This window comes from Trematomus bernacchii, unplaced genomic scaffold (assembly GCF_902827165.1).
Source record: "Trematomus bernacchii unplaced genomic scaffold, fTreBer1.1, whole genome shotgun sequence".
NCBI classification, from domain to species: Eukaryota; Metazoa; Chordata; class Actinopteri; order Perciformes; family Nototheniidae; genus Trematomus; species Trematomus bernacchii.
In genome coordinates, this window is record NW_022987607.1 from 3,269,189 (window position 1) to 3,296,924 (window position 27,736).

Genomic DNA, 27,736 nt, shown 5'->3' on the forward strand with positions numbered 1-27,736 from the left:
ACCTGAGTACAGGCCGGAGAAACAAACAAGGACATAACAACAACAACATAGGGGAAGATGGCATTCCCATCTCACAAAGAAACAACATAAGAAACATGATCAAATACTTTACGCTCATTAGACAAAAACAAAAGAACCAAACAAACAAATAATGAATCGAAAAGACAGTCTGCAACATTTCATAAAACTAGGTTGACAGCCCAATACATAAACAACCAAAAACACACGTCAAGCATATGTATTATTCCATATATTCCAACTGTTCATTAGAGCCGATTGTTCTCCATTTCATCTTGTCTTCTGCCATCTTTTGATTTTGTGTGGCAATCATTTCTTACAAAAAGAAACTGTCTTTTGAAACCACTTTAATTCAGATCTCCCCTTGATTGAATTTTAAAAATAAGTATTTTACCCAGAGGAATAATTGTATTTGTTATTTCAAAGCCCTATCTTTGTCTGGATGTTTCACATATTATACCTCAGTTAAAGCTTTGTATCAAATTACCCTCAATCCAATTGTTGCCAAACAAAATCAGAGAAATGTTATTATGCTGTTTCTTGGCAGCCTCATCAATCTTGAATGGTTACTACGATTGCAGCCAAATCCCATTTAATGTCGTTCATTGGCGAATTGAGAGTGCTGTCTTACCTGCTTGCTAATCCCATTGGAGAACAATTAAACATGATGTCATTCTCATTTCACTAACAGTGCTGCATGTCATATTGTTTCTGTTGTTGTGCTATTTCAACGTTGCCAACCTGAAATCCACAGTCCAGTCAAAGCAGCTCTACTTTGCTTTAATGCTAAATCTAGAGCTACATGTTTTGTTTTTGTTCATGCAGACGCTTAATTCCTCTGGGTGAGAAGACTAAGAAATGTTCAATGCACGTGGGTTGGTATTTTGTATGTTAAATCCTTTCAGATACAGTAATCTGTTCTGAGCACTGTGGGTCCTCAGTGACTGTTGAGCAACAACAAATGAATAAAAAAAACCTCCCCCTCTCCGCATGTCCAGCCTGCTGAGAGCTCAGAGTTGTTCATTGAACGTGTTCTCGATATCCTTGTAGCTATTGTAATATAAATCTGGTTTAATGGTAGGGAAGATATCTCATATGCAGTAATAAAGAAGCTACATCCATTATTTGGTGTGGCAGGCAAGTCATGATAAGATTTTAACCTATCCACAAAAATCCTGTGATTTGTAATAATTGAAGAGAACCTTAAGTCATATTGAGTTTAAAGTGGACCTATCATGCTATATTTGAATAATATAGTGTAGGGCCATACCTATATAAGGCATATTTATACTTTTTTTTTTTCAAAATACCAAACAGATCATGCATTTTAGCCATGCCTCATTTTGCTCAATTTGACATTTTTTAGCTCTGTTTTTCCAAGGGCAGATTCTGTGAGAACAGCACCATCTACTGGCCTGGCATATGTACTACAGCGTCTCCAGCGCTTTCGAACAGCAATGGCCGTGGCTGTCTCCTCCTGATTGGTGGAGTTGGCCCAATAGCCGTAGCGCCACCGTCCTGACGTCAGGACAGTGTTCAAATCTGGATCAGTTTTTATCAGATCCGTTGCAGCCCCTTTTTTTAGAGATTTGGGTATGGAGGAAAATAGAGAGGGTTGTGTTTTCTGACACTTGGTGAGTTCCCTGGAACACCGGGGACACATATTCATGTCATTGACAGATGTCCTTTAAGTGGGAATCATCTGTCAATTTAATTTCAGTGATTATTTTTGATGTTTTATAAATGCAGTTGCTTGGCATTAGGTATGTCAATGATGGTTGATGGATCTTTCCATGACATTTGGTTAAAATAAATTCATGATGCTCTGAGGGATGAACCCTGATGACTTTGGTGATCCGCTGCCTTTTCATGTAGCGTCACCAGAAGGTCCAATGGTCACTTTGTGAGATACTTTGGGTTATGAGAAAAAGAAAAAAAAAACGATTCATCCATTCCTAATAAATATGTTTCTTTGCTGACATGATGAACTAAGATGTTGAACCAAGCACCCAGGAAGTGCTAGCAAATCTTCGTAGTGGCCAAACGGGGCACAGACATACTTAATAAACATGTGTTTTACCTTAAAGGAGAGGTGTCATGGCCATTTCCACTGATCATAATTCCATTGTTGAGGTATACTAAAATAGATTTATATTGTGCATTTTTCCAAACTCACATTGGTTTCTCATACAGCATCTCTGTCAACTACTTGTATTCACTGAATTTCACTCTCTGCCTTTAACGGCTCGTTGTAGCTCCAATAGCTCGTGGCACTAAGTGCCGGCACTAAATACGGCAAAGTACTTGGTGTGAACGTGCCTAATGCTACATTGTTGTCATTGTTAGCATCTTGACATTAGCATTAAGTTCACAGAGCCTACAACAATGATATATAAACTATATCCTACATGTTCAAATGATTGGAATCGCATATATGGTAATTTATTTCAATGGCCACCTGTCAACAACAACGTCCTCAGTTTGAACCTATTTCTCAGCCATGGTTATTTTGTGTACAGTTAGCATGTATCACACATCCTGCATGACTCTGCAAAGCATAAGCAGGGAGAGGCTTCAGAGGCAGTGATTTTGAATGATTTTTCCCTGTGAAGATATTTCTGGAGGTCTAATTCATTAATGACATGAATCCCCCTGATAACATTGACAGATGTGAGTACACTTTATGTAAAACTCAGATGAAGAGATCAAAACCAAATGCGGTAGAGTAACAGAAAGGAAAGCTGAGACATTTGTCAAGTGTAACACAACAGGGTGGCGATACTTCAACTTGATGCATGGGCCAACTTTCTGGCGTCCTCGATCTGATAACTTCAGCATTTCCACCCCTGCAGCAGAAAAAAGCTTCAGCGTGTTCAGCGTTCTGAGATATGCTGGCAGGAAGAGCCAAATAAATGACACACAGTGTTGAGAGATCTTGAGAGCAAGACAGATGACCGAGGGTTACAGATGCTGGATGGTGTGCTTTCTTTGAAAACTATCGTAAGGTCTTATTTTGCTTTTATTTTGCTGTGGCACAGATGTGCGGAGGCGAGACTTTTTCATCTTTGAACAGATGGCATCGTACTAATGTCCTCTGAGAAGAACAAGGCTCTTCTTCTTCTCTTGATTCGCTTCATTGTTACTGCTTTGTTGTTTGCATTTGTGACACTGCTTGGGTTTCAGCACAGGCAACGCAGCATAAACAGCATGACATCCTCGTGGATTCATCTTCTTATTATAGACACATGCATTTCCAAACATTTGGACTACCTATGTTGTAAATGTATTATCTCTTCGATTTACACACGGCATCTATTGCACGTCTGTCCGTCCTGGGAGAGGGATCCCTCCTCTGTTGCTCTCCCTGAGGTTTCTCCCATGTTCCCTTTAAACTGTGGGGTTTCTCTGGAAGTGTTTCCTTGTACGATGTGAGGGTCTAAGGACAGAGGGTCTAAGGACAGAGGGGGTCGTATTGTCATACTGATATTCTGTACAAACTGTGAAGTCCACTGAGACAAATGTAACATTTGTGATATTGGGCTATATAAATAAACATTGATTGATTGATTGATTGATAAACAGTTGTCGGCGAAGTTCAGTATGTTAGGACCAGAGGTGGGAAGTAGTGGAGTACAAATACTTTGTTACTGTACTTAAGTACATGTTTCTGGTATCAGTACTTTACTCCACTACTTATTTTTCTGACGACTTTTTACTTTGACTTCTTACATTTTGAACCCAAATACCTGTACTTTCTACTTCTTACATTTTGAACACAAATACCTGTACTTTCTACTTCTTACATTTTGAACACAAATACCTGTACTTTCTACTTCTTACATGTTGAACCCAAATACCTGTACTTTCTACTTCTTACATGTTGAACACAAATACCTGTACTTTCTACTTCTTACATGTTGAACACAAATACCTGTACTTTCTACTTCTTACATGTTGAACACAAATACCTGTACTTTCTACTTCTTACATGTTGAACACAAATACCTGTACTTTCTACTTCTTACATGTTGAACACAAATACCTGTACTTTCTACTTCTTACATTTTGAACCCAAATACCTGTACTTTCTACTTCTTACATGTTGAACACAAATACCTGTACTTTCTACTTCTTACATTTTGAACACAAATACCTGTACTTTCTACTTCTTACATGTTGAACTCAAATACCTGTACTTTCTACTTCCTACATGTTGAACACAAATACCTGTACTTTCTACTTCTCACATTTCCCAAACAGGCTGGTTCCTTTAGTTTGAATGTGTGTTTGGTGGCGTGATCATTATTATTTAGAGTCATTGCGTGCCTATTGATTTGAACACGATCCGTGTATCCATCATTTCCTGGTCTTCTCTAAAGAAGAGGGACCAATGAAAACGTTGTCATGTTGCCGTTGTTCAGCATGGAAACATTCATTAGCTAACAATGACATTATTGTTCTATTAATATAAAGGGAGGTCAGGTACTCTTTAAAACAGCTGCTAGTTATGGGTACTTTTTACTGAAGTACATTTCAAAGCCCTCTTTACTTTGACTTGAGTAAAGAAGTTTAGTCAGTACTTCTACTTTGACCAGAGTATTTTTAAACACGAGTATCTGTACTTCTACTTGAGGAAAGGATGTGTGTACTTTTGCCTTCTCTGGTTAGGACGGTGCGTTGTTGAACTCATTTGGATTTAGCGCAGAGTTCAGGGAACAAACAGAAACCCTGCTCTGGGTGTCGGGGCATGCTATCTGTTACAGTGGTATTGTAGAGCACAGTGGAGCTGTGATACTGCTGTTAACATGCAGAGCCCTCTGTTAGTCCTCAGTGGCTCAGAGGCCAGTCCTTATCTCTTAACAACACGCCTCTCAGCCATCCACTGGCATACAAATGAAAGACTCACTTAGGGGCTGCTCTTTCTCCCCTCTTTCCTCTCCACTCCCCCCCGTTCACCCTCTCGCTGTCACACTAATCCTGTTTAGTGTTGGAAACATAGCGCCGTCCCAATATTGTCGTGCTATTGTGCTCTCTGAGATATTTTTGAGTAAATGGTATATCAATACAAACACATCGGCTATTATAATAGCTTCAATCACACTATCATCACAGCCTGCTTTCCATTTTAAAGCTGTTTTTTCTCATGTCAGACACCAAAGAAAAGAGTCATTTTCAATGTGCCAGGGTCATTTATAAACCGAGCATGTTTCTCCTCTCAGCTCGCTTGTAACTCAATTATAGAGTAGCTGCTCCAATAAATGGCAATAACATGCCATTGTTAAAGTTTAATACGGTCCTTAATACCAGACAATGTTGTCCAATGTGAGTGGACAGCAGCTAGAGAGACTCTCCATCAAGACAAGAGGAGCACCCAGTTAAGTCTAATGGAAAATGGCTTGTGCTGATAACTAATCAGGGTGTAGTACCTGCTCTGCTAACAGTGTGTTGGTCTGCATCAGATACTGCTCGAGTTGTCCTGATTCTCCAAGTCCACAATCCTAATATATGTTTGACTTTAGGGTTTGATTCCCATTTGAATTGTTTTGTTTTTCAGCACTGACTTCCATGCTAGTGTTAGACTATGGACTGTGTTTGGTAAAGAACAACAATAATCACTAGTTGTATGTCCTTTACATTTTTGATTCTGCTTTATTCACATTGGATTCTAGGTATTAAATTATATATAACCAGTATTTATTTTTAATTTGTTGGAGTATACGAGACTAAGGCGTTGTGTAGTCTTGGAGTCTGTTTTTAGCAATTGTTTTGTTATGACTTTATACATTTTTTCAGAAACACCCAGTAGGTGGGATCCTGCTTTTCTGGCATGTAATGGATTATCGAAATATTGAGGTCATTTCGATACATCTTTCTGGTCCAAAATCTAAATAGTGACCTTGCACTGTTTTTATATAGCACTTTATCCAGTCTCTACAATAGCTGATGAAATGTGCACATGCATGCTCCCCAGAGAATAAACCTTTTGCATTTTGACCCTAAGGCCGAATATGTGTGCGTGACAGATTTCCTTTGAATTAATCTGGTTGATTGAAGGGATGAACATTTTTTATTTGAATGCCCCCTTTGGTGTTTCTCCTGGTAATATCATCATGATGTTTGTTAATATGTCACACTTTGTCACTGTGATGTGTAATGAGGCATAATTGCAGCCTCCAGCAGGCCTTGTGAACTTCACATGGTGGTAAAGCAGACACTGTTGCCATGTTTTTATGTTTAGTGGTTGTGACATTAATGTAATGATATCAGCCCTGTGCTGGGTTCTGGTTTATTTTACATTTTCAGCTAATAGTTGTTCATCTTACTGTAAACTAACGCATTAGCACCTCTGGAAGCAACTGAGGAATAGGGTTAAGGTTAGGGTTAGGGTTAGGGTTGGGGTTATAACATTTTGATGACTTTTTTGTCAACGACAAACACTGCCAAAATGCAAGTGGCATGGTGGAAAAAACATAATAGTAAACTGTCAAACTGGTTTCTTTCAAACAGCTGACATTGTTACCGCACATATTCAGTTTGGGCATTAGGGTGAAATCAGCTCAATTTTATCTATGAATTTTTTATACGTTTTCATTTCAAAGTGTTGAGAAAAACAATGCCACGCACAACGTCTTTCAAGTGGAAAAAGCTTTGTCTAAAAGGCACCTGCTGAAAAAGTTTGAGCATTGCTAGAAAATGTTATCCCATTTGAAATTGAAATGTCTCTGTTTTTGTCGGGAAAGAAACGGCTGTTTTTGTTTCTGGGGATCATTCTTTTTCAATCTATTTAAGAGTTGTCTCTATTATGCAGGACCTGTTGCAGGCTTGAATAAACAAGCATGGTTATGAATATTAAATGACAGGAATCTCGACAGGAGGACAAAAAGTAAAGGCATGTAGCTGTGATTGTGCATGCCGTCTCAGTTCAGTTGAGTAAAATACCTTTCTGTGAGCATAAAAACACAGTCAGCTGTCTCAGTTAGTTATTGCAAACTAACCATATTTATTAAATAAAGAATGACTAAGTTTGCAATACGCATGATACAAGATAAATCTCATTAAATGGAACCACCATCTTTCCTTTATTTTACGCCTATGAGAGGTCCTTTTAAATATAATAGTTACACAACACTCCTGTGATTTGTCCACTAATATATGGCATACATACATATTGGTTTTAAAAGCTCATTTATGAAACATGACTCTTGTACAGATTATAGAAAGATGCATACATTGATTGTTCTTCATTATCTATAAATGAATCAACACAGTCATTCAGCAGCCAGACATGAAGCTTCGACTTCAGCAAAATATAGAGTCTTATAATTGTATGTGAGAAACAGACCTCTGATTGCCTCTAGGGCAGAGTATTTAACATTTAAAGACAGCAGTATCATGAATTGCCGGCAGTAATATACTGAAAAGGTTTGGGCTAATCAAATATAATGAGCAGCGTGGCAGTACTCAGACATATAAGACACTAATATCATGAACTTGTATCACTCTTTAATGCAAAGTTATTTAAGACTAGTGGTATTAGCTTGAGACCCAGCATGCATTTCATTTCCTGCATAAGAAATTCATGTGAACATGTGATTTATTTATACATACATTGTCATAATCCTGTGTTATGAAAGCAGTAGGAGATGTGTTGACCAGATTATAGAATGGAAACCAAGATCAGACAATATTAGGGATTGTGTAACCTGCAGAATGCAAATTATACTAAGACATTCAAATAACCTTTTTAAAGAAGATAGGAATTTCTCGTTTTAACAGCTGTTTTGTTTTGGACTTCCTATCCAATCGCCATAGATTCGCCTCACTGACTTGCTCTATAGAGGTATTACCTAAAGCACTTCACACATTACCCATCAATACTAAATCTTAGGAGCAATTACGGCCCGTCCACACAGCAGCGTTAAAAAATCTTGGAACGCTTCTGCCCATTCACTTTGAATGGGGTGACGTCACTTTGCCTCACTTTTCGCTGAACTGCATTGTGGGAAGCAGAGCGGAGATTTTCAGGATTTTCAGGATTCAAAGTTGAGCAATGTTCAACTTTTGAAGCTGAGGTGGAAGCGTCAGCCAATCAAATCCCGTGTATGCAAATCTGACAGTTCAAGCTCTATCCAATGAAACTGCGTATATGCTGGGAGAGACATACCGCAGGTCATTTCCTCATATTCCAAAACATGGAGGAGAAGTTAGCGGTAGGGAATCACCCGGTGCTTTATGACCAGTCCCTATTTACCTACCGGGATACAAACCGGAGGAGCCAGGCATGGAGGGAGGTGGCAGAGACAGTGGTAGGTTTTCGCCTGTTTGGGGAGTTTATATCCAGTTTACTTCGGGCTTTTTTGCTTCGTATGTCGGGGGCGGGAGATTCATGTGATTGGTTGTTGGTGCCTTGCTCGCAAAAGATCCCCAAGCTTCAGATACGCCCACCTCCAAGATTTTTTTAACGCTGCTGTGTGGACGGGCCGTTATAGTTCAATGACTCTTTGACAAGTGGACAGGATGAACTGGGAACAAGCTGCCAACCAACAACAGACTGTCTAGTGTTTCGTTAGGACAAAAACGGTTACGATGGAAGTTTAAAGTCTAAAGATTAAACTGCCTGTTGAAAAGTTCCTTTAAAACCAACCCTTTGGACAAAACAATCTCTCCTTTTGCCATTTTTAAAAGGCGTTCAAGGGGTTTAATATCGTCAAAGAGTTGTTGACTACACTTAGTCTTTTTCATTAGCACAGGGACTTGTTGACTTTGGAAAAGCTCTTGTAAGAGAAGAATTACAAATACGAGGAGGGACTTAAATTCCCCTCGAGCTACCTCTAGACAAAGAGAAAACAAAAAACCAATAGACCTCCCTCTCACACAACAAACAACAAAGAAATACAAACAGCTCTTGAAAGCCACCCTATGGGATGACCACGGAGAGGTTTGAGCATATTAAAGTGATTCTTAAAATCTACCTGCCAGGTTTTTCCCTGAAGTGAAAGAAAATGTCTGCATCTGTTGCACTCAACAATTCCACAAAGAGGAAGTGTTTCTACATCCGGGTCTCTTTGTTCGGAGTCAAATGTCGTCCCTTTGCTTCGTTTCTGGAGGATTAACGATCCAATTCAGACGCTGTCATTTGGGCAAATGCATGTGTCTAATCAGGAATTAGGGCCTTAATAATAACACGGATGTGATGAGCGTTTTCTTCTGGTGCTAAATCTTACCGACGTTCATTTCAAGGCTTGCAAATCGGGGGCAGATGGAATTAGCCAATAAGTGTGTGGGGGATGAGAGATGTGTCGCTAGGGGTCGACGCCTTTTGTGGAACATAAGACCCATTTATCCCAAATTAGGACGGGTGCGGCACTGGTTTGCTTTGATGTTCCTCTTGGTGGAGTGCAGCAGGGAGGACGGGGCAGATTGCTGCAGCACAAACAGATGTTCAAGGCTCATCCTTTGAGGCGGTGATGAAACGTCGCCACAGCGAGAGTCTTCACATCCCACTGTCAGCCGGTTGACTCAGAGACAAGGGCAGGGCTGCACTTATACTTTAATAGTGCTGCATATGGGCTGATATTCCACCAGCGGCACGTCAAGCAGTCTGACCTATATCTGAGCTGGGCTTAAGAAGCTTCATATGGCAATTTATCATAAGAGGGAATTAGCCTGTTAGCATCTAGATATTAGGAAATGTCCACTACGATACCATGGTTTGGTTAAAGATCTTAAAGAGGCCCTATTATGCTTTTTCAGAATCAGGTTTATTACCGGGTAGGTTCACACGTACGAGGAATTTGACTTGATGTCATGGTGCATACATAAAAATAAAAAACAAAAATGTAAAAAAGAATACAGATAGCGAACTATATTAAGAACACTGTTATACAAATATAGTTTCCCCTTCCTTTACTGTGTTGTATGGGTTTGTGTGCATGTAAATGGTCTGCAAAGGCTAACATGCCTGTGTTTCTCTCCCACACTAACATAGTGACATCACTTTGTAACACTAGCGCTTCTATTGGCTAGCGCTCCAACACATTGTACGTGATAAACTAAGGGGCGGGTCATCTCTATGCGGTTGACCAATCACAACAGAGCCGGCCAGATAACCAATCAGAGCAGACTGGGCTCTGGTTTCAGACAGAGGGTGAAAACAGGTGCTGCAGCACAGGCAGTATGAGAAAAATAAAGAGCTTTAAAGCTCCCATGTCATGCTTTTCCGGTTATTACCCGTCCCCTTGTGTGTTATGAAGGTTTTTATGCATGTAAACGGTGTGCAGAGTCAAAACCCTCAAAGTACACCCTGTAGCGAGTAAAACTCTAACACACAAAATACCTCCCCAAAACGCCTCGTTGGAGATACGTCACTGCCCATTTGATTCTTCCGGGTACCGCCTGATGTCATGCGGTACCCGGAACGAAATGGACCAATCCCGAAGAGCTATGGCCACACCAGCAGCGGCGTGTTCCTCCTCCAGAGGTTCGATGAACCGGCATTTCACAGACGAAAGCTTCCAAAAACATTGCCCAGTTTGAGGCCGGATATGCACAGCTTGTTTGGACCGTTTGGAGCAGGGGAAGATCTGGGTATACAACCTGTAAGTTTGCATTGTTATTTGTGTATTTATCAAACAAGACTGTTTAAATGTGTAAACTGTGTTGGACTGCTAAGCCATTGACACAGTGCTAACTGTGCTAACTAAGTTGCTAGAGTTTCCATATATCAACTCTAATATCAGCAGATGGCCTTGCATACATGTATCTTATAGCAGGAGAATGTCTGCATTCACACACAAAATACCTATTGACAGTATACTGCGGGTGATTTGCCGGTCAGTCGCGAAACGTAATTACATTATAGCTGGCGTAGCGATCTAACACACGGAGCTTGAGCTAGTTTTGGTCAGAAAAACATTTTTGTGATGCTACGTTGCTAGCGTTTAAATATATCAACTACAATGTCAGCAGATGGCCTTACATGTTTGTCATGGCAGGAGAATGTCTGCAGTCACACACACGGAATACTCATACAGTATACTCCGGTTTACCGTACATTGTGACCGTACATATACTGCATGTAGCTAACGAGGCTAGCTGTATGCTAGCGCAAAACAATGTATTCATGCAAGTTACATTGTATGGTAGCAGAATACCCGTATACGATTGCAATTATAAACACGTTATTGCTAGCCTAATATGAACCACTAGCTTTTGTTCATAGTAGTTTTATTACACTGCATTATAGTTGCCTTTCCTCCAAGCTAACGTTCATATCGTGTTAGCTACCAAGGTAAACAAAGCTAGGTTAGCATATTAGCAGGCAAGCTGTTCATTACACAACTACTACTAACGAATCTAAAACAACTAAGTTTCTCTAATATTTTGTGATTTGCATTTGATTTCGTCCAGCCAGATCCTGGCGGACAATCCATGACGGGGAAGGGATTCTACTACTACTGAGGCGTCGTGCTAAAAGGCACCGCACCGCACCGGCTGTGCGCAGGCAAGAGGAGGAGGAATGGATGATATACCGTGTATATATGTATATTTATGTTCATTTTGTACATTTCTAAAAATAAAGTTTAATGGAAATACTTAGTAGGCCTATCCTTTCTTCCCTGAATTCATATATAGCAAACCATGATTTGATTTCTCATCAAACAGTAGTAGTTTATAACGGGTAAAAATAACTTACTCTTTGTTATGAGCGGCTCGTAGGCCACAACGGAAAGACAAGGAGACATACACGAGTTTACAAAACCACGGCACATTTATTGTGGTAAATGCAAAGATAGGTGGTTGAGAGGATCGCAGAGTTAGTCTTCCTGCAGCCGCTTTGGAGAGAGACTGGGGCCGTAGTGTCCGGAGGTGTCCGTGATCGTGCTGATTAGCTTCTTCAGCTCCACCCCATCGTAAGACAAAGGCCCTGGGGCCGTCACACTCTTCTATAACAACAGTTAAAAATATATATGTATATAAAATATACCGCTGTACCGACGCCATGATAAGACTGATGTTACGCTGAGAGCAGCCGGGAAAAGCACTGACATGGGCGCAGCCTCTCTGGTGGTTGACTAATCAGAACGAGTGGCCGAGCTGACCAATCGGAGCACACTAGGCTCACAGGGAGGGGGGGGCAAGAGCTCCAACGAGTCGTTTAGTGGAGAAAGTGAATACTGCTGAATACACATGCTTGACAGAGATGCTGTATGCGAAACCAATGTGAGTTTGGAAAATTGCACAGTATAAATCTATTTTAGTATACCTCAACAATGTAATTATGATCAGTGGAAATGGCCATGACATGGGCCCTTTAAATTCAATGGAAACCGAAGTCATTACAATTTAAAGCGGCCTTGGGTCCCTTGAAAGGCGCTATAAAAATGAAATCTATTATTATTATTAGCAGATCAGCACAGCAGCTTGGGTCCAAAATATATTTTTTATTACATTACATATTATACATTTTCACTTAGCTGACTTTATCCAAAGCGACGTACATTAAAGTCAAACAATGGTAAGTGCTGCTGCATTGGCTTCGAATTTCACAAACCTTTCTAAGTTCTACGTACAGTACCGAAAAGATAATTTCTCAACCTTCTCTTTACATTTCAACAGGTTTATAATGATTCACAGGTTTATCAACATCTCACAACTGTTGATTGGTGTCAGTGCCAGAAACACTTTTTAGGAGCTCATGGTATGTAATTTGGTTGTGTGTGCAGACGGTGGAAGCAGGGAGAGGCATAGACGTGCCTTGATCCCTGCCGAGTCGACGCACAACTGTTGATTGGTGTCAGTGCCAAAATACTTTTTAGGAGCTCATGGTATAGATGTGGCGCATACATCTTAATTCCTACTCTTTTCCCTCACCCTATCCTAAGGGAGTGCATGGATTGTCATACTGATATTCTGTACAAACTGTGAAGTCCACTGAGACAAATGTAACATTAGTGATATTGGGCTATATAAATAAACATTGATTGATTGATTGATTGATCTCTGTAATTTATAAATGCTTGCCGTCATCTTTCAATATTTGATTGTCATCCAACAGCTTGTATTTTTGTCTCTGCAGGAATATGACGACGGCTACGGGACAGCTTACGATGACCAAGGATATGAATCGTACGACAACAACTACAGCACTCAAGGACAGAAGTAAGTGTTCCTATTTTCTTCCCACAGAACCCTTTCTATTAGGCTTTTGCCAGCCAAGTATATCTTCAAATGTTGTTCATATGTCTGTGATTCACACGCAGTCCCATGGTTGGGTTGAGCTAAAGGAGGCAGCTTCTCTAATGTAGAGAAGTGGAAAGTGTCGAGAACAGGCGTATAGCATTTGCTAAATAATATAAATCTCTGACTTGCCTTTAAAACTTCACCTATCAACAATTTTACAAATCTAAAGTATGGAATTAATATATTACATTACATGTCACTTGTTAGACGCTTTTATCCAAAGCGACTTACATACTCAATACTGTGGACAATCCCCACAGGAGCAATTTGGGGTGAAGTGTCTCAGGGACACAACGACATGCTGACTGCTGTGGGGTTTGAACCTGTGACCCCCTGATCCGAACACCAACGCACAACCCACTGCACCACACGCCTCCACATATATATATATATATATATATATATATATATATGTAATGTGATATGAGTCCCTATAGTAGACTAAAAGACAATCGTCACCTGACTTTTACAGGTGTTTCTCAGCTTTACTGAGCATGTTTACTTCCCGTCTTGCAGTACGTTTGCATTAGTTTTGGATTCCTAGTGAACTGGCAACTGAGAAAACTGTGAGAAATACATTTCATACAAATCCAAACGGTGTTATCATGTTGTCTCGGAGTTCATCCCAGGGCAAAAACATGACTGAACTCCAAACAGATTGCGTAAGTGCACTGAATAAAAGCATTAGTTTTGATGTATGTCTCCCTGCATCTGTGGGCAGCTATTCCTCAGCAGCCTGACCATTTGGGTTAGAGTAAATGTCATATGTGGAGAAATTGAGTTTTTGGTTTCAGAACAGCTGGATTATGAGCCGTTAGGAGTCATTAACGCTCGTTTTCTGCCCTGTTTGAAACTCAAAAGAACACTTTGTGTTAATGAAGTATTTTGTGAAGTGTGAAATGTTTTGAGTGACCTTTAAGATGTCTTTTAAGAATAAATGTTCGACCACGTCTTATAATAACAGGCAGATTGTATGCATAGCAGGATCTCTAATCCACATTTTTTAGTTTTATTTTATGAAACGGCTCTGATTAAATCTCAGCAGACTCTTTGACGTATTCCTTTAAGTGTAGCTAATTACGCTAAACATTTAATCTTTTGTTTTAATCACCAATTTGCCTGATGTGTCTCTGATATCATTGCAAAATAAAGAGTCTTAGCGGTCGCTCCGTCTAACAGAGGGTCCTGCAAAGCTAAATGCAGAATATTGATTTTCTTGTTTCCAGCGAGCTATCACACTCTCAGAGGCAAGGTCAAAGGCTTTCTGTTCGGCTTGTTCGTGTCCCGCTGTACTTCATCAGGACACACGTTAATGTATGCCTGTCTGTGCCACGTCAAAGAAAAGAGTGATTGCCGCCACATTTAGTCCGTCAAAAATTGGATGGTATTTGCAGCAGCTGGAAAAGATGAAAATAGACGGCGTAGAGAAAAAAAGATGATGCTGTCTTTTGGCTTTTGAGAGCAGGGGGGTCGATGTTTTCTTTTGTGGAGGTGTCAGGATGGATGTCACCCAGGATCCATCCATCTTTTGTGCTATCTCTTTTTTCTGGATCACACACTCCACACACACTCCGAGGGATGTATCTTGAAGTGTTGCTGGTGACGCTCGCTGGGGGGAACGCAGCTATTGGCTTTTGAATTATGGCGTAAAGAAATCTCTGTTGTGATTACATCCTTTTGCGGTAAGAAATATGTTTGTGTTGGCCGATGAAATCTCTAGGGTTAGGGTTAGGGTTAGTCCAGGGGTGTCAAACTCAAGGCCCGGGGGCCAAATCCGGCCCGCGACTTCATTTTATGTGGCCCCACAAGAGCTTGCAAAGAATATAATATGTTTATTATATGGTTACATGCTACTCTACAGAAGCACGTTGCCCATAAACGACTTGTCCCACAATGCGTCCCAAATTTGACTTGTTCTCCGAATTTGACTTTTTTTGTCAAAATATGCCGTTTTTCTTAGAATTAGCCTTTTTCTCAAAAATTACTTATTTTTCAAAATGTCACTTCTTTTTTTTTGTTTTTCCAGAATTTGGCTTTTCTTTTAAAATCATTTTGTGACATTCTCACTGAAGAGACTTGCAATTATTTCCCCTAGACTTCTGCTTTCAGACGTAGTTAATTATGAAGTTATTACCCTATCTGATAATGATCCAATGCAGAGACAATAATGTCATATAATACATACGTTTATATTAAATATTTACATATGTATTTTTATATAGTCTTAAAGTTACAACCGGCCCTTTGAGTGCAACCATAATGTTGATGTGGCCCGTGATGAAATTGAGTTTGACACCCCTGGGTTAGTCCATCAGAATGTGACGGTATTCCTTGCCCCATTCTTTAAGTAATGCTGTAAGGTAAAACAAAAAAAACATTTCTGTCTGTTTTAGGGCCGAGAACATAAATGTTTTGCCTCTATTTTTATACAAACAAAAGCTTGAGACAACATGATAAATGGAAAGTATTTATCGACATGAGATCGTTGTATAAATACTCATTGTATTTATTCTTCTTTACTTTACTCAGACATGATACTAGTAAAGTATATATAAGAGCAGGTTGGTCGATGTTTTTTCTTTTTGTGAAGGTGTCAGGATGTACCTCACCCAGGCTCCACCCATCTTTTGTGCTATCTCTTTTTTCTGGATCACACACACTCCACACACACTCCGAGGGATGTATCTTGAAGTGTTGCTGGAGGGGAACGCAGCTCTGCCTCAGGAATCTGCAGCTCTGCCTCAGGAATCTGCAGCTCTGCCTCAGGAATCTGCAGCTATTTGTTTTATAAGGAGCCTCGTGAATGACGGCGGGGGAGGGGTGGCGGTGGTGAAGGTTGGTGGCCCAGAAAGAAAAATGGAGTCCATCATGTAAAGGCTGCAGGCCGGGTCGACTAAAAGGGATTTTCATGTCTTTTATCTGGTGGAGACAAAGCTACTAATAGGGCCCAGACATAGAACCAGCGCCTCCAGAGACGGCTGAGTCACTTACTTCTGCTCTTGTTTTTGTTCAAGATTTAGTTTAAAGTCACTTCAGGCCAATGTTGTGCATGTGTACAGCTTGATGCAGTATTTCTGAGATTTGACCGTCCTTGGATTGATTGCATTTTGATATGACTTTGATCTCTTTGTTTGAAAAGGATATCATACTATCCTCCTATACTTTCCTCACCAGACACAGAATCACCAGAAGAAGGACTTTATATTTGTGCTGAATTATTTGATCACTCATCAGAGAATTAGGATAATTGGATTTCATTGATTGAATTTTGAACGTGTGACTATAGATATAAGATTATGTGGATTGTTGTCATTATTTGGTGGTTGTGAGGAGGCTACATGATATGGCCCTGATATTGGAGTTTAAAAATCAGTTCTTACTTTTCTCAACAGAATGAGCAGAGAGAGGACTCCTATTTAGAAGTGGTGCAGTAATGAGTCCTACTGTATAACTCTGGAAGAACTGAGCATTTGATCAAGCAAGTCGACGTTTTTTTTAAACTTGTTTGTGATTAGAAGCCTTAAATGAGGTCTGAGGTTAAAACAAGCTTAAAAGATTTATTCTACGACATACAATACGTTTAAATGATTTCTGCCAATGGCACTTACGCTAAATAAATCACAAAGTGGTGTTAACGAGATCATCCTGCTGAACAAAACGTGTTAAGTATAGCGTTAGCAATAGAGATTATTTACTGCAATATACCAAAATCCAACTGGGAAATCACATTGCTTTTTGTCGCATGTATCTTATATACATTACATTGTACACTATTATTTAAATTAGACTTTCTCACGCCACTCAAGGAGTAAATACTGTAGGCATCTACCAATCAAAGCGTTAGCAGTTCAAGTGTCCTTGGGCAACATACACTTACTCTCAAATTGCTGCTATAGAAATGTCTACGGTATTAAAGGGTGTGTAAACCTCAGCTTAATAAGGTACAATTATTAATTATATTTATATTATAAAGACATTTGTTTATCCATGTATTACCTTGAACTAGTGCACTTTAGCCACTGCATTTCATACTGCAACATAATACTATCCTTCCACTCTCCTTTACACATTTACAATCCAATTTAGAAAAGGTATAGCAGGTACCATCTGCAGCAGGGCCTCAAGGAGAGTGTGTGTGTGTGTGTGTGTGTGTGTGTGTGTGTGTGTGTGTGTGTGTGTGTGTGTGTGGTGTGTGTGTGTGTGTGTGTGTGTGTGTGTGTGTGTGTGTGTGTGTGTGTGTGTGTGTGTGTGTGTGTGTGTGTGTGTGTGTGTGTGTGTGTGTGTGTGTGTGTGTGTGTGTGTCTAAGGATCCCAGTCACCAGTCTGAGCTCTGACTGCATGGCAGGATTTCGGTTGCCGGAGGATAACAAGCAGAACAATTTACAGTCTCTCTGTCATGGTTTTACCCCGGTGCCTCACGCTGGAAACAGACCTGCCATTTGTGAAGACAAAAGGAAAGGAAGAGGGAGGTTTTAAAAAATCCTCCTGCTCTCTCAGAGTGTGTAATGCTGCATCAGTAGATTTATCTAATCATCTTGGAATATATTTCAACAGCACATGAAATACATTTAGCTATAGGGGGTTATGACAGAAATCTTAATATCCCAGGTAGTTGGGGAGAAACGTGGGGGTTTGATCGTACTTTAAATAAAAAATCTGATCTAACTTTCCTCACAAGACACCAGAAAAAGGGCTCTTTATTTGTTCGGGTTCATTGGGATGGCAGAGAGTAACGGACCGTCCACACAGCAGCGTTAAAAAATCTTGGAACGCTGCTGCCCATTCACTTTGAATGGGGTGACGTCACTTTCCCTCACTTTTCGCCGAACTGCATTGTGGGCAGGCGAGCGGAGATTTTCAGGATTTTCAGGATTCAAAGTTGAGCAATGTTCAACTTTTGAAGCTGAGGTGGAAGCGTCAGCCAATCAAATCCCGTGTAACGCCAAATCTGACAGTTCAAGCGCTATCCAATGAAACGGCGTGTATGCTGGGAGAGACATACCGCAGGTCATTTCCTCATATTCCAAAAAATGGAGGAGAAGTTAGCGGGAGGGAATCACCCGGTGCTTTATGACCAGTCCCTATTTACCTACCGGGATACAAACCGGAGGAGCCAGGCATGTAGGGAGGTGGCAGAGACAGTGGTAGGTTTTCGCCTGTTTGGGGAGTTTATATCCAGTTTACTTCAAACTTTTTTGCTTCGTATGTCGCGGGCGGGAGATTCATGTGATTGGTTGTTGGTGCCTTGCTCGCAAAAAATCCCCAAGCTTCAGATACGCCCACCTCCAAGATTTTTTTTAACGCTGCTGTGTGGACGCTCCGTAATGATATGAAGGCACTTTCTTTCTACTGAGTGTACACAATGCAGATTGTTGTACGTTTTTTTTAAGACACACCAGTTTGTAGACTTGTGTTGACACATGGAATATAGAAGCATTTTTGCAGATTAATATGGAAATATAATCTCACAATAACATTTGTACTTATAAGCCTACATTATACATTATATACATGCTTTAATTATTGAACTAACTTTGCTTTTGAGCAGAATACCTGAGGTTGAGCAAACAAACTTTACCTGAAAGACATGTTTGAGTGTTGGCTGATTAAATCTCTAAGATTAGTCCATCATCATTTGACTGTATTCCTTGCCTTTTCAGTAAAGTTGATAAATAAATATATTTAAGTTAAAACAATCTATATGTCTGTATTAACCTGTTAACCCAAGCCTGTTTTTCAGGTTTCAGGCTCGAAAATGACATGCCCAGAACAAATGACTATAACTTCACTTCTAAAAGGGTTAAATTAATAATCTTTTTTCTCAAAGCAAGGTTACATCTGTGAGATGGATGTAGAGGTGTCAGAATCAATATAGATGTTTCTGTGTCAGAGTGAATTCAGATGGAACATAGTAAAAAAGTGTAAATTCTTACCTCCGCCTAAAAAAAAAACATTACTTATAGTGCAAACCACCCTTGAATGATGGGTTAGTAGCCTAAAAGCTTTAGGAATCCAAAGTATAACATATAATAAGTACCCTGTATCAAGATTGAGGCCAAACAAGTGAAAATTGACCTTTTTAGAGATATTTAGGGAAAAAAAGTCCAGGCGGACTAAGCTTTGGGCACATATGGGCACATCTGGTTCCATCAGTGCCATTTGACCTTTTTCAGGTACCAGACTGTAAAAATCATTTTATAACAAGAACAACTGTGGTCTGCGTACATTTTTCTATAAACAAAATAGTATAAATTGAAAATGTTCAAATTAGATGAGACATCTTCGTATCATGCTTTAAACATCATTCCTTATTCTTGTTCTTTACTCTACATGTACATATATCTTTGCTAGCATTGTTCACTGCAATTACAGTGATAACATGTTAATGATAAGCCAGGTTTTCCTCGGACAAAATATACTGCACATTACCATCCACACAGTAATCCCTTACAAATGCAACAAGACAACCGGTGTCACTATACTGTCACATAGAACGGCCAGAATGTAGTCATTTAGATGTAATTCAATTTGAAAAGAAAATAAGGCGCTCACAACCTCGAGACAGGAGACTTAAGCTAAAGAGCAGGTTTTCTTCTTGACGCTCTGAACGTTTCGCAACATTTACATGTTTCGGGAGGGGGCTGACTCCTCAGGGAACCTGGTGGAAAGTTACCTCAGCGTGACAGCTCCTGGATCACAGCGTCCTCTCAGTGTGTTTCTACAACACTCAGCATCATCTATTTTAGAGAGGCAGCAGAGAGCTGCATCTCAGGAGAGTTCTCAGGAGCCAGAGGTCGGACAACTCTGAGCTTGTACTTGAGTTAAAGTAGAAGTACTCAGATATTGTACTTGAGTAAAAGTAGAAGTACTCAGATTGTGTAGTTGAGTAAAAGTAGAAGTACTCAGATCTGGTAGTTGAGTAAAAGTAGAAGTACTCAGATTGTGTAGTTGAGTAAAAGTAGAATTACTCAGATCTTGTACTTGAGTAAAAGTAGAAGTACTCAGATCTGGTACTTGAGTAAAAGTAGAAGTACTCAGATTGTGTAGTTGAGTAAAAGTAGAAGTACTCAGATATTGTACTTGAGTTAAAGTAGAAGTACTCAGATCTTGTACTTGAGTAAAAGTAGAAGTACTCAGATATTGTACTTGAGTTAAAGTAGAAGTACTCAGATCTTGTACTTGAGTAAAAGTAGAAGTACTCAGATCTTGTACTTGAGTAAAAGTAGAAGTACTCAGATCTTGCACTTGAGTAAAAGTAGAAGTACTCAGATATTGTACTTGAGTAAAAGTAGAAGTACTCAGATATTGTACTTGAGTAAAAGTAGAAGTACTCAGATATTGTACTTGAGTAAAAGTAGAAGTACTCAGATATTGTACTTGAGTAAAAGTAGAAGTACTCAGATCCAGTACCAGAGTGTAGGAATACTCTGTTACAGTAAAAGTCCTGCATTCAAAATGTTCCTCAAGTGAAAGTATAAAAGTATTATCATCAAAATATAGTGAAAGTACAGTAAAAGTAGTCATTGTGCAGATTGGTCCATTTCAGAATAATATATGATATGTTTTATAATGATTGATCATGAAAGTGTTCTCAAAGCTGGTAAAGGTGCAGCTAGTTTGAATGACTTTGTATACTGCAGGGTAGCTTGTGGATTTACTCCAGGTGGAACTAACGTCTGATTTAAGAGTTGATTATATTTCACATCGTTCATCCAGATCTGTGAAGTAACTAAAGGTATTAAATACATGTAGTGGAGTAAAAGTACACCATGTACCTCTGAACTGTAGTGGAGTAGAAGTACAAAGTCACAACAAATTATCTCAAAATGTTACTTAAGTACATAAGTGTACTTAGTTACTTCCCACCTCTGAAATCAGATATGACTTCAAGCCATGTGATCATTTCTTAGTATTTGATCCTTCAACTTGGCCTCAGGAAATGCAAGGACTTCACAGTTTTGGCAACAAGTTTTGGAGAAAGCAAATTGGAGGCTTAAACGGAGACAGGGAGGTGCATCTGCAGGATCTACCATGCAAGAAGCGTAAATACAGGACAGTGAGGGAGACACTGAGGAGGACAGCGAGGAAGACATGAAGTGGAGTAAAAGTACACCATTTACCTCTGAATTGTAGTGGGGTAGAAGTGCACAGTATAGCAAATAATCAAAATCCTCAAGTAAAGTACAAGTACATTTTATTTAAGAACAGTACTTGAGTAAATCTATGTAGTTACTTTACCCCGCTGTCAGTAGCTGCAGTTCTTACAGTAGGTACTAATCAAGTGCTCAGGTGAAGGAGGCTGGAGGATGCTTCCTGCGTGGATAGCGTCTTTCATTTCATCGAGAGAAGGTGGCGTCTCTTTTGGGAAAAGAGAGGACGACAGCTGTGTCTGTGTGTCCTGGCTGGACGCTCTGAGGTCACAGTGAGGTTCCTCTCACAGCTCGAGTGTGATCAAAGCATGATGACACCTCAGAGACCTCCTGACACCTCAGAGCACCGTCCCTCGCATCTTTCTACGGTACGTTTTATCGTCCGCTGGATCCTGGAGGCCCGGAGCAGAGGGATCGCTGTGTGACAGGGTTTTAAAGGGCAGATGCACCCCTGAGGAACAACTGTACATCTTAGGAGAGGAAGAGGAGGGTGCCGGGGTATCAGAGCGTCAACACTGGTGGAAACTCTGTGACGATCACTGAGAGGAAGTATCAAACCAAAGAGACTGGCTTGATGTTTTTTGGGATGTTAACTCTGCATGCACATTCAGACAAAGGCACCACTTTAGGAGGCACTCAGTGTGGCTAGAGTGTTTACTTTTTTGAATAACCCATTATTCTTCAAGTCATTTAGATTGAGTGATCAGAAACATATATATTTGGCCTTCATAAAGGAGCAACAATTAAGAAACCAAAAGGATATTCTTAATATTATCAGAACCTAATATTATTCTTAATATTATCAGAACCAAACCAATTTTGTGCCATTTTACACTTCAGAGCTGATGGAAATGTCATATCAGAGAGCCATGAATCTCTGCACAAAAAGTCATGTCAATGCAATGACAATGAGTTATTGAGATATTACAATCTGGACCAACCAGCAGAAAGTGATTTTCATGTCTAAAGTTATGCTGTTAGCTTGTGTTACGCGCCCCGCACTAATCAAGAGTATTAAGGCCCGGACACACCCAGCCGATTCTGGCCGTCGATGGGCGTCGATACGCCCTACTCAGATTGGTGTGTCCCGCACCGTCGTGTCTTTTCAGCCGTGCCGACACCTTTCGGCCGAAAACCCACCGATTCAACATCACTCTGATTGGCTGTTCAGCTTAGCGAATCAGTGCATGAGAAGCGAAACGGAAGTGAGGGACCCAAACAAACGATTAAGAAGGCAAATCTGAGATTTCATTTAGCTCCAGCTCTCGACACAGGTTGGGGAAAGCCCCATGAGCTTCTCGCTGTAGAGAGAAAATGGAACGCACGCTATTTGTTGTTTGTTTATATCACGCAGTCTGTTCTTCTTCTCTCGGTGTATCACGCAGTCTGTCTTCCGGTTGTTGCCTCTTTTGAATGACGAATACACACTACCGCCGCCTGCTGGTAAGGAGAGTTATTGCCACTCACGCATGCGCAGTTCGTACGTGCTTCTTGGCCGTCGGCTGAAGTCTTTGCGGTGTGTTCCAGTGCGACACATGGCCAAGACGCAGAGACGCGAGGCGACACAACAGTCGGGGGTCCGTCTGTGTCAGTTCTTTGGTGTCAGCTCGGTGTGTCCGGGCCTTTAAAGGAAGAGTTTGAGGAGAAGGAGCTAGCACTAACAAGCTCTTGAGAATCTGCTGCCGTAGTCTATGTTAGAAATGCATCTGTTTTACTTTAGGGGGGGGGGTTCTTGGTCCTAACGCACATGGTGTAGCTGGCCCAGACTTCCTTCATCTTGTTGGCCAGTCCTCCAAACTTCTATCATTTAAGTTAGTGTGCTTTAAAAGTGTTCAATACAATCATGCAGTTGTTGTAAAATCAGGTTTGACGTCTATGTTGCGGGTCACAACGTGGGCCACATGTTGTTTTAATGCTGTGTCTGTAACACTTGTTATATACTGTATATTCCCTCCATATATTTGCATTTCTACAACATTTGTACCTCCTTTTGTTTTCTCAAGAGAACCATGAGCTTACCATTTCCCACGCATAGAATGAAACCATTTAATAGAGATTGACAATGGGTGAAAAAATAGTTTTAGATCCCAGATACAGAGTCCTGTCCTCTCGTGCAGAACGCAGAGCCGTCAGCTAAAGTCTTTCTTTTATGTCCAACTGCAGTTTACGCAGTTATGTATTCGATCACCTTCCTCTTTCAGTGCTACTTCTTTGAGGTGGGCTTGTTGTGTCGGGGCCCCTCAGGCAGACAACACCCATTTAGTACAACGAGAATATCAGCATTGTGTGTTTTTTTTTCTTTTTTATCTTAGTGCAGATTGGCTGTGTTCGCTGTCTGCCTCTGAAAGCCTGCGGTGCCTCACAGATGCTGGGCTCCTAGATGCGGTTTTCAAGGTAGACAGCTTGTCAAGATGAGTGACAGGTGCTGTACCGGGAATTAGACCATCTGAGGGAGAGGAGGCGGGTTTTACACCACTCTCTGCGCCAAGACTAAAAGGCATATTGTTCATTTTATATGTAGTGTTCCTTCGATAAGTTTTCACATCACGATAAAGCAAACCAAACATGTTTCCAAGTGAAGGATTATATGGATTATATATACATCAACATGTGTCCCCTCTTCTTCATGTCTCTTCTACATCAACATGTGTCCCCTCTTCTTCATGTCTCTTCTACATCAACATGTGTCCCCTCTTCTCCATGTCTCTTCTACATCAACATGTGTCCCCTCTTCTTCATGTCTCTTCTACATCAACATGTGTCCCCTCTTCTTCATGTCTCTTCTACATCAACATGTGTCCCCTCTTCTTCATGTCTCTTCTACATCAACATGTGTCCCCTCTTCTCCATGTCTCTTCTACATAAACATGTGTACCCTCTTCTTCATGTCTCTTCTTCATCAACATGTGTCCCCTCTTCTTCATGTCTCTTCTACATCAACATGTGTCCCCTCTTCTTCATGTCTCTTCTACATCAACATGTGTCCCCTCTTCTTCATGTCTCTTCTACATAAACATGTGTACCCTCTTCTTCATGTCTCTTCTACATCAACATGTGTCCCCTCTTCATGTCTCTTCTACATCAACATGTGTACCCTCTTCTTCATGTCTCTTCTACATCAACATGTGTCCCCTCTTCTTCATGTCTCTTCTACATCAACATGTGTCCCCTCTTCTTCATGTCTCTTCTTCATCAACATGTGTCCCCTCTGTGGAAAGAGACTCTGAAAGTTTCAGGAACAAAGATTCTCTCTCTTTTTGTCCTGATCCATTTCTATAAAAACCTGTCTGAAAATGAGCTGATCAGATTTTGTCCACTTTATGATGTCATAACGATTTGTTGGCTTGTGTAACCATTAGCCAATCAGCAACCAAGGTAACCCCCCCCCCCCTTATCACCTGAATCTCCTCCTAGAGCACCATTGTGTTCTTTTTAACCAAATCTCTCTCAGAGGGGCGTGGGGAGGGGCTCCTTATTTTCATCTAAAGTAACAGACAGAGAATCAGCACTTTGGAAACAGGGCTGAAACAGAGGGGATTATGGGTAATGCTGCAATGATCTGTTTGGTATTTTAAGTCAAACACTTCAGAGACATGTTTGTACAGTATATATCTAAGACCTATAATATATTGATGAAAAATTGTATAATAGGAGACCTTGAAAATATGGAATACTACAACAGAGAAGTAAATTCCTGTGTACTTTGCAAAGAAAATACGGTCTGTTCAAAAGCAGAAAGAAGACTCATTTGTAAAGGCAAATCTTTGCAGTAAGCCATTGTTTCACTCTTTGTGACTTTTCAGCAGGGGGTCAGTGTCGGAGATAGCTTTGCAATCAGCCGCCGAGTTGAGCAATCACCAGTGTGTCCATGAGGAGGGTTTCTATTTGAAATGATGTGAGCTTCATTTCATAGTACATGGTGGAGATAAAAGAAAATTCTGCTTTTCTTTTCTCTCCACGCATTTTCATTGTGTGTGGAAATCAAACCACAGAGCCATAATCAGTGTGTGGCATTTCCGTTAGCTATTTTTACTTTTACAACGTTGTGTAAAGAGTGAGGAAAATCAAGGAAGTACTTAGTGCCAAGATGTAGGAAATAGGCTAGCAGAACAGAAGTTTTCCACACCACACTGTTCTACTTCTGCAGCCACTCGTAATGTCCTACTTGATTTCTTCAAATGCATCACAGAGGACTGGAAGAGTAATGGCGATGTAAGAAAACAAAGTCCACTAGGGACATGTACTACATCATTCAGATTTAACACCGCCATCTGTTTGGTGGTGGCGAGTGCTTCAGACGGAGCATTTTACAGGAATGATGGATATGTTAGAGAGGCAGGGTCTTTACCTGTGGAAAAGTAGGTCTGGAATTGATGTTTGATGAAAGAGACACACTCCCCTCCCGTGGTTACACACCTGCGCTTCAGAGAGATGTGTGTTTGTTGTTTCTTGGCCGGTGAAGTTCGGAGAGAGACAGAAAACCAGCGGACGCCTCATGCTAATGAATGTCAAATCAAAAGCTGACCTATTTAGAAAGTCAAGGCGCTTTCACACCGATGACAGGGCAATATCTGGAGTGAGATCTAACCCCACCCCCCCCTCCCCCCCCTCCTGCCGGCTCTTGTGTTTCATACTTCCAGCTGTGCACTTCTGACAAGGCAACGCTGTGATTTGGAATCAATGATGTGATAAATGTGGAATGTACTCGGAGCTGGAGAGGTTTCAGGTTTTTCTTTTATCTCGTACCGCCTTACTTTCAATTGGCAACATTTATTTTTTTAGTTGAAGGAAGCTACAATATTAAAAGTTTCGTCCATTATAACTCAAGCTCAATGTCATAGTGCTTATCTGAGATGGCAAAAGTACACACATCCTTTACTCCAGTAGAAGTACAGATACCTGTAATGCCTCCATTGGACTCCTTTGTTTACTTCTGGAACATAGTGACATCACAATGTGACACTTGCGCTTCTATTGGCTAGAGCTCCAACACATTGTACATGATAGGCTAAGAGGTGGGACATCTCTAAGCGTTGGCCAATCACACAAGAGCCTCTGCAAGAGTCAAATAATTCCAAACAAAAGAGGCAAAACTTGACACTGGGTGTTTCTCAATGTCGAGTAAAGCTGCTTCAGAGCCACTATTTCAAGCATACTACGTCATCGAGTGCCGCCGAAGGCCTGTTCCAATCTCCAGCATACTTGGAAATCTACCGAGCCCGGCGTACTCCGTTTGGAGAAATATCGAGGCTGCACATGAGTAGACTCCGCTGTCTTAAAATCCCCACAATGCTTTGCGCACGGACCAATTTCCCCAAATCTGTGGCGGAAGATGTAAGGCTCTCATATGACGCACTTGCTAGCCTGTTCCACTCTTTGTTTTCCGAATGCCAGAAAGTATTCTTGCCTCGCTTCTGAAGCAAGTGACTCGGAAGACATGTGCTACCAAGCAAGCGTACTCGCGATTGAGAAACACCCAGTGTCTTCCACACAGGTCGCACATGTCTGCGTTTCCTAGAGGCTGGTGACATGGGAATTGTAGTCTTTTATAGTCCCTTGACTACAACAGTCACTACTAGGTAACATTTGGCCTTATAAGAAAAAACTGGCTCATACACGTATAGTACTTAATTGAATATGTTAACCACTGCAGGTACTGGCATAACTTAAAAAGGGGTCTTTTCAGTCCAGGTAGTTCTGATTCATTTTGCTGTTGGTGCAGAAGGAGCTGTCAAACTTTTGTACACATGATGCCGAATTTTACCGGAAACTTTGACCTTCAGGGAATGTCTCCAGTCTCTGTAATTGAGAAGAGAAGGTAACTACGGAGAGAAGTTGTGTAGCAATATTGACAAAATGTCACCTCAGAAATCAGAGGCGCCTAACAGCTTTTGTGCAAAGAGCAGGTTTCCACTGGCTGCTCTGAACACAACGGACTACTATTATTTGTCCTTCCTGTTTAAGTCAGAATCTTTTTTGAGATGAAAAGTGGAATTAAATGCAGGGAAAACAAGCGGACAGCCACGTCTCCGAAATAGTGTTCGCATAGCTGCATCATCCAGGTTTGTGTTATTTGTTATTGTTAAATATGACACCGAGCTTTACAGGAAAGCCCAAGATTACCCAATATCTCAAATGTAACCAATATGTCTGCAGGCACCTGTGAATTGTGGCAAATTGATTTTCCGACGTTGGTAAAAATTGATGTGTGTTTTTGAAAGCGACCGCTCTGGAATACACCCCATAATTTTGGCATCGTGAGAGATGTAATTATTTAGCATCCTGTCAGGTTTTGTCTCGGGGTTTCACAAACATGAAGAGCCAAA

The 27,736-nt window shown here is 40.7% G+C and overlaps 1 protein-coding gene across 1 annotated transcript in view; it reads left to right on the forward strand.

Annotated features, from left to right (window-relative positions):
• The window catches only part of khdrbs3 (KH domain containing, RNA binding, signal transduction associated 3), a 150,113-nt gene that overhangs the window by 112,933 nt on the left and 9,444 nt on the right, over positions 1-27,736 (forward strand). Inside the window, exon 7 of the mRNA XM_034131084.1 lies at positions 13,097-13,179. Coding sequence (XP_033986975.1) covers positions 13,097-13,179 — 83 coding nt within the window. The remainder of the gene's footprint in view (positions 1-13,096; positions 13,180-27,736) is intronic.